The sequence below is a fragment of the Leuciscus leuciscus genome, assembly GCF_965113295.1.
Source record: "Leuciscus leuciscus genome assembly, chromosome: 12".
NCBI classification, from domain to species: Eukaryota; Metazoa; Chordata; class Actinopteri; order Cypriniformes; family Leuciscidae; genus Leuciscus; species Leuciscus leuciscus.
The window spans coordinates 4,459,699-4,471,228 of record NC_138736.1 but is presented as its reverse complement, the minus strand read 5'-3'; the positions used below and the strand labels follow the sequence as shown (position 1 = coordinate 4,471,228).

General features: G+C 39.0%; 1 protein-coding gene and 2 long non-coding RNA genes across 4 annotated transcripts in view; 1 reads left to right on the top strand and 2 right to left on the bottom strand.

Moving 5' to 3' along the window:
* LOC309511010 overlaps positions 1–11,530 on the bottom strand; it is a 295,833-nt gene that overhangs the window by 30,575 nt on the left and 253,728 nt on the right. The gene's annotated exons all lie outside the window — the stretch shown is intronic.
* The window catches only part of LOC309511000, an 89,706-nt gene that overhangs the window by 24,995 nt on the left and 53,181 nt on the right, over positions 1–11,530 (bottom strand). The window lies entirely within an intron of this gene.
* The window catches only part of sdc3 (syndecan 3), a 37,135-nt gene continuing 28,253 nt past the window's right edge, over positions 2,649–11,530 (top strand). For both annotated transcript variants that reach the window (XR_014210453.1, XM_082185930.1), the window contains exon 1: positions 2,649–3,040. Coding sequence is in view for 1 of the 2 variants with exons in the window: in XM_082185930.1 (XP_082042056.1) it covers positions 2,984–3,040 (57 nt within the window). In the remaining variant the exon portion in view is untranslated. The remainder of the gene's footprint in view (positions 3,041–11,530) is intronic.

Sequence of the window (11,530 nt, the reverse complement as noted above, 5' to 3'; positions counted from 1 at the left end):
GTTATGAGCATAAGAAACAAATGGTAAAAAAAAAAAACATTTTTGAAAAATGATATTTTATTCATATGTAATGCAATGTGTAGTGGACACCAGGACTCAGTTGTTTAAAAAATAAAATGACATGAAATTATATGTATATAGGCAATATATTGTTTTTTTTTTCAATCACCAATACATTTTGGGGTTTCAGGATTTATTTTAACTAAAATTTGTATAAAGATGATTGTTATGGAAGATATAACGGAATGAATTAATGCACCATTTTACTTTATGCAATATGTGGGTAAAATGGCCATAAATTAATATTCCCATTTAATGCAATGTATCTATACACTGTATCTAATGTGCACATTAATGTGTTCTTGGAGCAACATTTAATGAAAAAATAAGTGCGATAATTATGACCGCCGCTAGCGTCATATAGGGATTGTCAAAGTTTTTTTTTTTTTTTTTTTTGTCATCTACTGAATTTTTCGTCAACGATACCAGGGACACCGAAACACCGGGGAACATGAAATTTGGTGGGCATGTAGCCCCACTAGACTTTTACGGAAAAATTTCGTTTGGTCCCCATATTTCATGTGTATGATTAACTTGACATCCTCTGGGGGTATGCTAAGTTTCGTAGAATTTCATACATGGGGGGGTATAAAATAAATTCATTTATGTGCACATTTAGTGACTGTACACTCATCGGCCTGTAGATGGTGCTGTTGAGCGAAGGGTTGCTGGTTTAGGATGATACTGTCACACACACACATGCAGGAATACAAACAAACGCAAGAATGCACACACACTGACATCCACACGCACAGACACACACCCATACACACACATACAAATCCACATGCACAGACACACACACACAAACACGCACGCATACATACACGCACAGACACACACACACACACACACACAGACACACACATACACAAACACACACACATACACACAGACAGACATGCACATACTACTACTTTTTTTAGGTATATACATAAACACGCAATACAGCCAAATTGCTCCACGTCATTTATTTTTGTGGAAAGCCAGTGCAGGCCTGAGCGGCGGTCATATTTTGTACCGCCATGCGGTACATCTAGTTGGAGTAATAATTAGCAACATTTTAATAATAATATCTAATATTTCATAGGAATATTGATGTATAATTTATTTCCATATTCACTTGTTGTATCTCCCAAAATGCCTGATAAACATGTCCTGATGTCCTCTACAGTGGACATGTATGAAATCAATGCCCTGTTCTGTAACAGAAAGTCATTTTTGATTTGAAACCCCATAAAGTTTTCCTGAGATGTTGGTTTATGAAATACAATTTGAAAAGTAGTCAGATTTAATTTATAATTACAGTATATTATCATATTTCCATAAGAGTGCTACATTTGATCACATTGACATTTTTAAAGACCAAGGATAAGTTGTTTTCATGGTGAAACCTCCAAACATTTGGTATCTCTGAAAAGTCCTGAATGTGCTCTTTACAGGACACCCAGGGTGTGACATGTGACATGTATGATGTCAGAGAAATTCACTAAAATATAATGTCCACTACAGTCGACAAAAGTCTATGGATCCTAAATAAATTCTAACAAATGACATAGTGAGAATATGGAGATCACAGTCAAGAACCGCATCGGTTTTATCCAGAGGCTCAAAATGAGCAACAATATGCTCACCGCACAGATGTTGCCAAACAAATACACAGTAAAAAAAATTGGTTAACTTGAAATGTGAAGTACTAAGTGACAACTTGGAAATTTGAGTTGACTAAACTTACAATTTTAAAGCAGCACAAACACTTTTTTAAGTCGAAACAACAATTTTATAAATTATATCTGATAGCTTATAAAATAAATCAATATTTTTTATAACAGACTACTTAAAAATGCATATAAATATCAGTTGTCTCCCAATAATAATGTCTTAGTAAGAAGATATTTAAATGTTTTATGATTATCGACGCAATAGTTTTAAATATGAGGGGCAAAACACACAATGTAATGCAATAAAATGACGATAGAGAAAAATGATGATATGCACAATTTTATACATTATATAAAACTCTTTGGCCCGGTTTCACAGACAGGGCTTAGACTAAGCCAGGATTAGACCATAGATCAATTAGGACATTTAAGTAATTTTTATAAACATGCTTAGAAAAAAACATTACCGATGTGCATCTTAAAACTAATAAGGCACTGATATATTTTTAAGATCAGTCAGTGCAAGTTTATTTCAGTGGAAACAGCTCAGACTTACATTTTAGTCTAGGACTAGTCTTAAGCCCTGTCTGTGAAACCAGGGGCATGTGTACTGGAAGCTGCATCTGTGACCAAGACAAATTCCTTGTGTCAGTTTGCTAATAAATCTTATTCAGATTCTTATTCTTAAAAGCCCTTTTTAAGATTTACTAGGAGTCCAAACAGTAGCATGAAACAATTTCAGAGGTATTATCAAAAACATATGTCCACCACTACAGATAAAACAACGATATGCAGCAGAGTCTGATCTTGATAGGGGAGGAGAGGCAGGGAGGGAAGACGGGCTGCAGGGGGCATAACCATTCCTCAACCGCACGAGGAGGAGAATCCAACCAATGCCCTCCTCTTCTCACACACGCCATAGCGTACAGAAGAGAAAGAGGAGTGTGTGTGTGTGTGTGAGAGAGAGAGAGTGAGAGAGGAGTTCTGGTCTTCCCTGCTTCCACATCCATCCAGTCTCAACCACTCAAGTCAGAGGGGAGTAGATCACTAGAGGCCGTGCGCGCGCTGCTGCTCCTCCTCGGTCTTCGCGTGGTTTTGCGGGGATTTGACCGTGTGCCGTACGCGTTCACGGGCAGACGGATGCGCCGACAAAAGCGCCTGCCCTGAAGTTGGATACCGAAAACGAGAGGTTTACTCCTACCTAGTACCTTAACGAGGAGCGGGGTGACGAGAGCCCCGTGTTTTGCCGTGTTCGGAGCACCATGAAGCGCCCGTGCTGGACGGCGCTCGCGCTGCTGCTGCTGGCGCAAACTGCACTGGTAAGAATGACACTCTATTGTGATCTATTGTTACGAAGAGGGGCGATTTACCGCCGGTCACACGCGCTCAACAATCGGGATTATGCTCGTGCGTGTTTGCGGTAATCGTTATGAGAGAGGGTGCATTGTATGGGCATTAATTAGGCGACAGGAGCCGTGTTGCAAATCTTGGACGCGACCCACATTCTCTCGGCTGACCGCAGACAGCGCGTCTCTGGCGGCCTGGGGAGCGCGGCGGGCGGGCTGAGGGAGCTCCGTGCTGGGACCCACGACTCACGGTGCGGGTTTCCATTGAGCACCTTTGCCTTGTTTGGCCATTTTGATCTGGATGTGGGTGGGTAACGTTATAGGTGGGTGTGTGTTGGTGTTGTGGGTCACAGACGCACCGTTACGCTAGCCGCCTTCCCCGGTTGTCTGATTATGTTGGCGTGGAGCTTGTGTGTGTGCGTGCGCGCGTGTCATGATAAACTATAATTAACGCGTGGCATCTAATTATGGTTTAATTACGAGCCCTTTGTCCCTCATGTTTGCCTGTCGGTGGTCCCTCCACACGTACCGTTCTCTTTGAGGTCAAGAGTGATCGGTGGGCTCCAGACATGCCCGGTAATTACAGCAGGGCTACATTATAATGGGTTAAAGTAGGTAATCGGCGGAGGTGTTGGAAGTGTTGCCGATCGGCGGGTGATATTGACCGGAGATCGCCTGAGGAGGAGGAGGAGGGTGTGGAGGGGCTGCGGGGGGTGACGTCATTGGTTTTCGCGGCGCGAGAGAGCAACTACCTTTTTCACAGACTGTTGTGACGCGTTTTAACCAATGATCTCAACCGGTTTTAACGATCAGCACCATCGTAAATCCTGCAACGTTTTTATATTATATTATATGTATGTACATTTATAACACTATACCTTGTATTATATTAACTTTGCATCAAATGACAAAAAATAAATAGTTAACGCTGCTGTAAAGTGTATAACGTCTTTCTCTCTTCCGACTGCCGTCATCAATCTCTCTCTATTTTTTTTCTTCTTTTGAAAGTTGTGAAAACACTATTTTGGAGTGTTTCTTTTGCTATTTGAGCAAATGGGAACACGAAAAATATATTTAATGTAGTGATGACTTCAGCTTCTGAGAAACTTGGAAATGTGAAAAGGTGCAATTCAGAAGGGTATCAAATTCATTCACCTTTTTTTTGGTATTTGTTTATTTTGAGGCAAAAAAAAAAATCTTGCGGAACACAGGATCTACCTCGAGACTTGTATTTACCTTTAAGCAGTGAGCGCGAGGAAATGCATTATGATGAAAACCTTAGAACAGAGCTTAGTTCTTCTCTAGAGTTTTTATTACGAATGCTATGACTTTCTGTGCTATTGAGCACTTGTGAAGTTGAACAGTTGAAGGACAATGATAAACTACTGGTGCTACTGGTGGTCTCAAATCCGTCCACTTTATCAGCAACCTTGGTTCCGGAAGTATTTCCCCCATTATTTTAGACATTCTCTGGTATAAGTTAGGGATTAAAAAAAAAAAAAAGTCTTAGTTTAAGAGTTGACCCTGATGGCTTCAACAAAAGTACCATCGATAATAACATCATAGTTAACAGTTGGGCTGTCTTTAACGGTTTATACGTTATTAATAAAAAAAAACGTTTCCCCTATGGAGAAAATAAATGGTATTGTTTACTTCCGGAACCCGACTAGTGCACTCTATTGGGTAGCTGAGGAGAAAAAAATGTCGTCTTATAGTTGACCATTATTGTAAAGGTTGCTCACATATTAAGCTTTTTTCCCCACAAGTAGTTGATGAATGCTCAATTTTAACATGCATTTTAACTTTTACAATCTAGATATAAAAGTAATCCATCATATATGTAAACAAACATGCTTTAAGTGGGCTAAAAAAACCATTATTTGCACTCATGACCTTGAAAGTTTTATTTTGGTCCACTTTAGGCATCAGTTGACTTTCCATTCATGTTTTTGTTGTTGTTTTAAAGACAGTTTTTACTGACCCCTTAAGTTTGCATCAAACAAGTGAACCTGCATTGTTTGCATTCACATTTTAAGCGAATCACAGTGTAGATTTGAAGCAATCTTTACTCCAGTTATTATCGAGCGTTCACAGTCAAGATTCATGGAAACCACGCTGAGGCCGAGGCCGGTGAACATCCGAACACAGCAGAATCAGACATCAGGAACTTAACAGCTTTTGGATTGCTTGTTCATCAAGATATGTGCAAATGTGTTTCTTCAAGTGTGTCAAAGGAATCACCTTTCTTGTCACGTGTCAAACTGAGATGTCTTGTAAGTCTAGGCTGGCTGATGAGAAAATTCACACCCTTTACTGTGCAAAAACACCCACATTTGGCTGGGCTTGGGTGTTAATCTCAAAATCATGTTGCCCATTCAAAATGAATCCACACACTTTGTATAATGCGTGGTTGGTTGAGTTGTTGTGGCCACTTCAAACGGATGCATCATGTGGATCAGGTCAGTGGTGTCATATCCTTTCTGGCTTTGTGTGCCAGAGATGGAGTTTAATTTAGATCTGGGAATTGAGCTAATGGACACGCATCCGCTCCTGAGAGCTCCTGCATTTATGCGTGTGTTTTAAAGGATCATGTTGGACTCCTGGGTTCAGCACTGAATCAGTGTTTTGTGCTGTAGACGACAAAGACAACCATAGAGACGGAGGGAGATGAGGAGGAGGGAACGAGAGAAAACGAGTAGAGAGGAATGTGTGAAGCAATTTGACACAGGAAGTTTCTGCTGCTGGCTTTCTCACTCAGCTGTATGGAGGTCTCACTTTACAGACTCACAAAAGCTAGAAAGTTTAAGGTTTTGATTGGGACATGCCACGCTCAAAGTCTGTGTTGCCTGTGAGGAGGATTAGCATTGCTTGGGAAAATAAACCAATGTGGGATCGGAGCCAAAATGTTTAGTTCAGCCTAAAATGAAAATTGTGTCATCATTTACTCACACTTGTTTCATTCCAAACCTTTAGGACTTTTTGATGTGCTGGTATAAAAAGGAAGACATTTTATAGAATGTTTTTGTCCATATAATGAAAGTCAATGGTGTCCAAAACAACATTGGACCCCATTGACTTTTAGTGCATGGCCAAAAAATAATGAGGTTTCCCCCCCCAAAAAAAAAATCATTTTGTGATCCACGGAAGAAAGTCATGCATGTTTGGAACAACATGAGAGTGAGCAAAATGAACTGACCCACAACACTTGTCTCAGATGTTTCTCCTAAAAGTGTTCAAATTAGCCACAATCGTTGGCATACACAGTAAAGCCGGCAGGAATCAGTGTGTCTCTCGGCAGGTGTGTGTTAACAGCCGTGGTGACCCAGATCCCTGCTGAGATAATGACCCTACAGTCTGAAAGTCAACTTCCGTCCCGTTTGAAATGATCAGAGGTGGTCTTTGGGGCTGGTCTCTGACCTTCAACATATATAGGGGGGAAAATTCAGCGAAAACAGGCGGTAGTTGTGACACACCCCAGCAAAATCCAGTTGCACAACACTGATCGTTTGGGTTTTGGAAGAATCTGATGAGCAATATTTGATTTGGTTCATACTGACTTTTTGATCGTATCTCTTGGCAATCTGAGCACAGACATGTTTTTTTTTTCAGGAGACAAATGTGTGAGAGAAAAGACTTTCAATTTAATCTCAGTAATATGTTTACATACACTTCATTAGCATTCCATTTCAGTCAAACTAAAGCAATCATTTGTCTTTCTAAAGTGTCACTTAAACACTTTTAGTCTGAGTGAAATTGCTTCAGGATGGGTTTCTAGGTCTGTTAGTCCAATAATGGGATTGGTTCAGCATGTAATACAGACAACAGTTGGCTTCGGCGTTGAGAAAAGACGAAAAACATTGTAATAATTCAGCATGTAAATGTCCTTTGTGTCTAGGAGCAACAATTGAGATATAAAAAATTAGGCGAATATTTATGAATATTTTCATTCTGCTGCGCTACATTAGTTTTACAATATAAATAGGGATGTAACGATACCCTCATGTCACGATTCGATACAAATCACGATTCTGAATACGATATTATTGCGATACACCAAGACAAGTGGTAAAAGGTTAACAAAAAATACTAAATTTGGTTTTTCATTGGTTGTGGAAATGAATCAGCTTTGACTTGGTGCTTATAACCAAATGTACAGGACAATAATGACACCAGGATAAAAATATTCATGATTCTGAAGCTGAAAATACAGATTTATTTTAGCACTCTGTCACTGACTAGATATGTTTAAAATAATGTAAGCCACATTTTTACTGGTAGCATAAAACATTGGCATTATCAGGACTCACACATATTCCCACATTGCATTATTATACATTATATTCAACATTATATATAGTAGTTTAATGACACTAAAACTCTGAAAACTCACACAGTAACTTTTATTTTGGGTGAACCATTCACAATACAGTTTGTCACGATCCACGATGCATATTGTTGCATTTTTATATTGCGATACGATATATGCTTACAGCCATACATTTAAACATACATGCCCTAGACAGACTCGTGTGTTTTGCAGCTTCTCACGCGTAACATGGCGTCTAGACCTTGTGTCTCACAGGGCTGTTAAATGCAAAAACACGCTGTGTGAACAGCCCCATATGTGACTTTTTTTCCCTACACTAAGCATCTGATAAAGCTTGTCAGTTCTGTAAAACAAGTTCTGCATAATGTCTTGAATTTGATGCTATTTTGACAGTGTATGTTCGTTCTCAGACAGTTTTAACTGCTTGTGGTAACACCTGACTGCTCTAGATTTCTCAAAGCAAATCTCAGTCCTAGCCACAAGTCTTGCACCAAACACTGTGGTAATTCCATGTTGACATAATAAGCGCATTTCCCAAGGCTTCCAGCTGAAGCGTAGTGTCGTGAGAGAAAAAAACATGATCAGGTCCACCAAATGGCACTGCGTTCTGGTGTGAAAGCGCTTCATTTCGAGGTGTCAGCCGAGGAGGTTCACCTTATCAGCCCACCTGCTTCATATAAACTAAATGAGCCACATCACACTGACCTCGCTATGACCTCCTCACATCCGTCACACGCCTCCTGCCCGATAACCTGAAGATGATGGATGCAGGTAGGGGGAATCTGGGGCAGATCAGTGTCATGTGTGTGTGTGTCGTTCGTTCATTCAGTTAGGAAGAATCCTCAAGCTTTCATTTATAATGTTGATTACCACAAAAAATTATTTCAACTCGTCCCTTCAGCAAATGCTGAGTTACAATGAGGCACAATGTAAGTGAATGATGCCGATCCATAAACGTTAAAATATCATTGTTTTAATAGCCATGAGATGAGATGCAAACAATGAGTTTGAACACGTTTTTAACCCCCTTGATTGACAGGATATAATCGGCCCTGATAATCGGCTGATTTTAAACAATCCAATGGTTGATAGTGAAAATAATCTCTTTTATTGGCAGATATTGACCGATAAAAGCTTCTTTTTTTTCACTATCAGCTGAAACTGATTATCTATATCTATCTATCTATCTCTCTATCTATCTATCTATCTCTCTATCTATCTATCTATCTATCTATCTATCTATCTATCTCTCTATCTATCTATCTATCTATCTATCTATCTATCTCTCTATCTATCTATCTATCTATCTATCTATCTATCTATCTCTATCTATCTATCTATATATATATCAAAAGTGAAATTATTGAACATAAATATATGAGCTTGATAATGATCATTCTAGAAGAAAATTTCAGATGGCACTTAGAGGCTTTTGCATCTGAACTCTTCATATATATATATATATATATATATATATATATATATATATATATAAAATATTCAAATATATAAGCAAAAGAGGGTTGAGTTAAAATAATTTTTGAGGTAATTAACATTACGCCACAAATGCTTTCCTCTCAATCTGTCATTCACCCTTATTGCACCTGGAATATTCCTTTCAATCCTTCATCTGTGAGGTAATTGGATGAACAAGCTGTGATTTACCATTACAAGCTCTTAACATTGTACCGTATAAACCCGTTTTAGGATCCGAGCTCGTACAGCCACGAAAAGAGAGCAGAGCGAGGGATGAATTGCTGAGAGAGGTGGAAACAGAAAGGTGGAGACTATCGGGGCTCGCTGCTCTTTCCCAGGAGACCGTGTTCCTCTACCTGTTCTCCACAGTGTCACCATGACAACGGCACATCTCCGTCACAGCCGTATCTCTGGTCTCTCCCTTTTCTTTTGCCCCTCTCGTTCTGTCATTCACCCTTTTCTCTTTCCCTGCTTGCTCTTTTTCGTTCCGTCTCTCCGGCTAATTAAGATGCGGCTCCAGCAGTCTGATGGGGGGAGGGGAAATCACTCCATACCTGAGAGAGACACAGGAAGAGAGAGAGAGAGAGAGACACGTAAACTATATTTTACAGCTGGATATTGAGGACATTTATGGCTTTATAACAGGCTGTAGTGTAATATTGTTTTACGGGTTTGGTTTTTATATGTGCAAATGGCAGTTTTGCAGTCGGGTTCCTCAGAAAAACCCACAGCTTGATTGAATGTTTTTTTTCCCCCTCAGCTTTTCTGTCCCAAATATATGTGTGATTGCGTGTGTGCGCCATGCTATAATAAGACCCTAAATTAGAGAGCATTGGTGGGAGGCGTTCCAAAGCCACAATGATTTTTTTAAGATGCCTGCCCAATCCGCTCTATAAATATGAATACGGCTATTGTAGCCAAAACAGGACAGCCCTTGCCCGGAGAAAACGTGTTTATGCGCATGTGTCCTTCCTTTTCCTCCTCCTTCCCTGTGTGTTTGTTTGTTCTGCAGATGTTCTCATGGCCTCTTGCTTGGGGATAGGGTAGGGATAGTGACGTGTTTCCTTGGAGATAGCGGAACCACGAGGGTAATTAGGTTAACGAGTGAATGTGGGCGTGGCCTCGTGCTCAGGGGGATTCTGGTATGTCGTTAAGTTTCCAGTGGCAGGGTGAGGCGAGACCGGTGTCTATACAGTGATAAAAGCAGCCCGGAGTTAATTAGGAACGAGGAATATTTAGATAACCCTTGTCAGAGGCGACGTGCAGGCCATTAATCAACAAGATTTGTGTTTATTATAAAGGACAAATGATGAACTGCATATAAGTGCAGGCTTTCAGTCGGTTGAGAGCACGTGTTCATGTGTTTAATGAGATGGCTTTGTGAATACATGGCATTATATGTTTACATTTAGGCTTTTAGCAGATGCTTTTAATCCAAAGCGGCTTTCAAATGAGGAACATCACTGGCATTTTACCATTCAACTACAACCGTCCCTGAAAACAGGGAAATAGATTTTTAACGATAGCTTATAAACCTTTAAAGACAGCCCTAACTGGTATATGGTATTTGCATCAGCCCACATTATTTTAGCTTTTTTCTTCAAATAATCGTGTTTAACAGCAGAATTCGTAGTGAAAACTACATTTCCCATGATGCTGTACAGAAAATTCCACCAATCAGAGAGTCGCCACAATCAAAACGTGCCAAAATAGCTTTTTAGCTCTATCCACTCCCATAAAGCACTGCGAATGATGTAATCAAGACTATATATATATATATATATATTACACATTTTTAAATGAGTACACTGTAAACCCGAATAAGTTAGCAGAACTCAAAAAATTTAAGGCAATCGATTGCCTCAATTTTTTGGAGTTTTGAAATTCAAAGTTTAAGTAAGCAGAACTTGCAGATTTTAAGTTTGAACTTAAACATTTCAAGTTAAGAACAATTAAAATCAGATTACACTATTTCATACATTTAACTTAAAACCTTCATGTAATCTCAATGTGAACACTTTTATTAATATTAACTTATAGTTTTAACAAGCTAGTTTGCTAACATACTACTATGTTATCATGCTTACAATAGTATGTTATACAGCACTTGCTGCATGAGGGCAACATAATAAAGATTTTATTTGCTCTCAAATCAAGCCGCATGCACCACTTGTCACCATGATGGTAACTATCCTAAAACCAACATTAACAGAAATCTTCTAAATTAGCATAACAAAACATTAATCAATACTCAATCTCCCACTTAACATTAATCTTGCACAAAAAAACCCCCATTATATTACACTTAATTTTAGCATTTACTCTCCCATTCAAGTGCCATCGGCAAAGCATGCTGGGAAATAGACATCCCAGCCGTTTCAGTTAAACTTAAGTTTGTTTAAATTAAAATAAATCATTTCATAAAACTCAAAACAATGAAACAGTTCAGTTTACTTAAAATATATCAGTTCTGTGAACTTGAAAGAAAAAGAAAGTGCTAAATACTCATAAAAGTTAACTAATTATTTTAATTTAAGTTTGTCCTACTCAAACCAATTAATTATTTTGAGCGTTAGGTTTACAGTGTCTCCATTGTATTTAATTCGATTATGCTGTTCGCAATGCTTCATGGGATTGTAGTTCTTTCCCTCATTACAGTC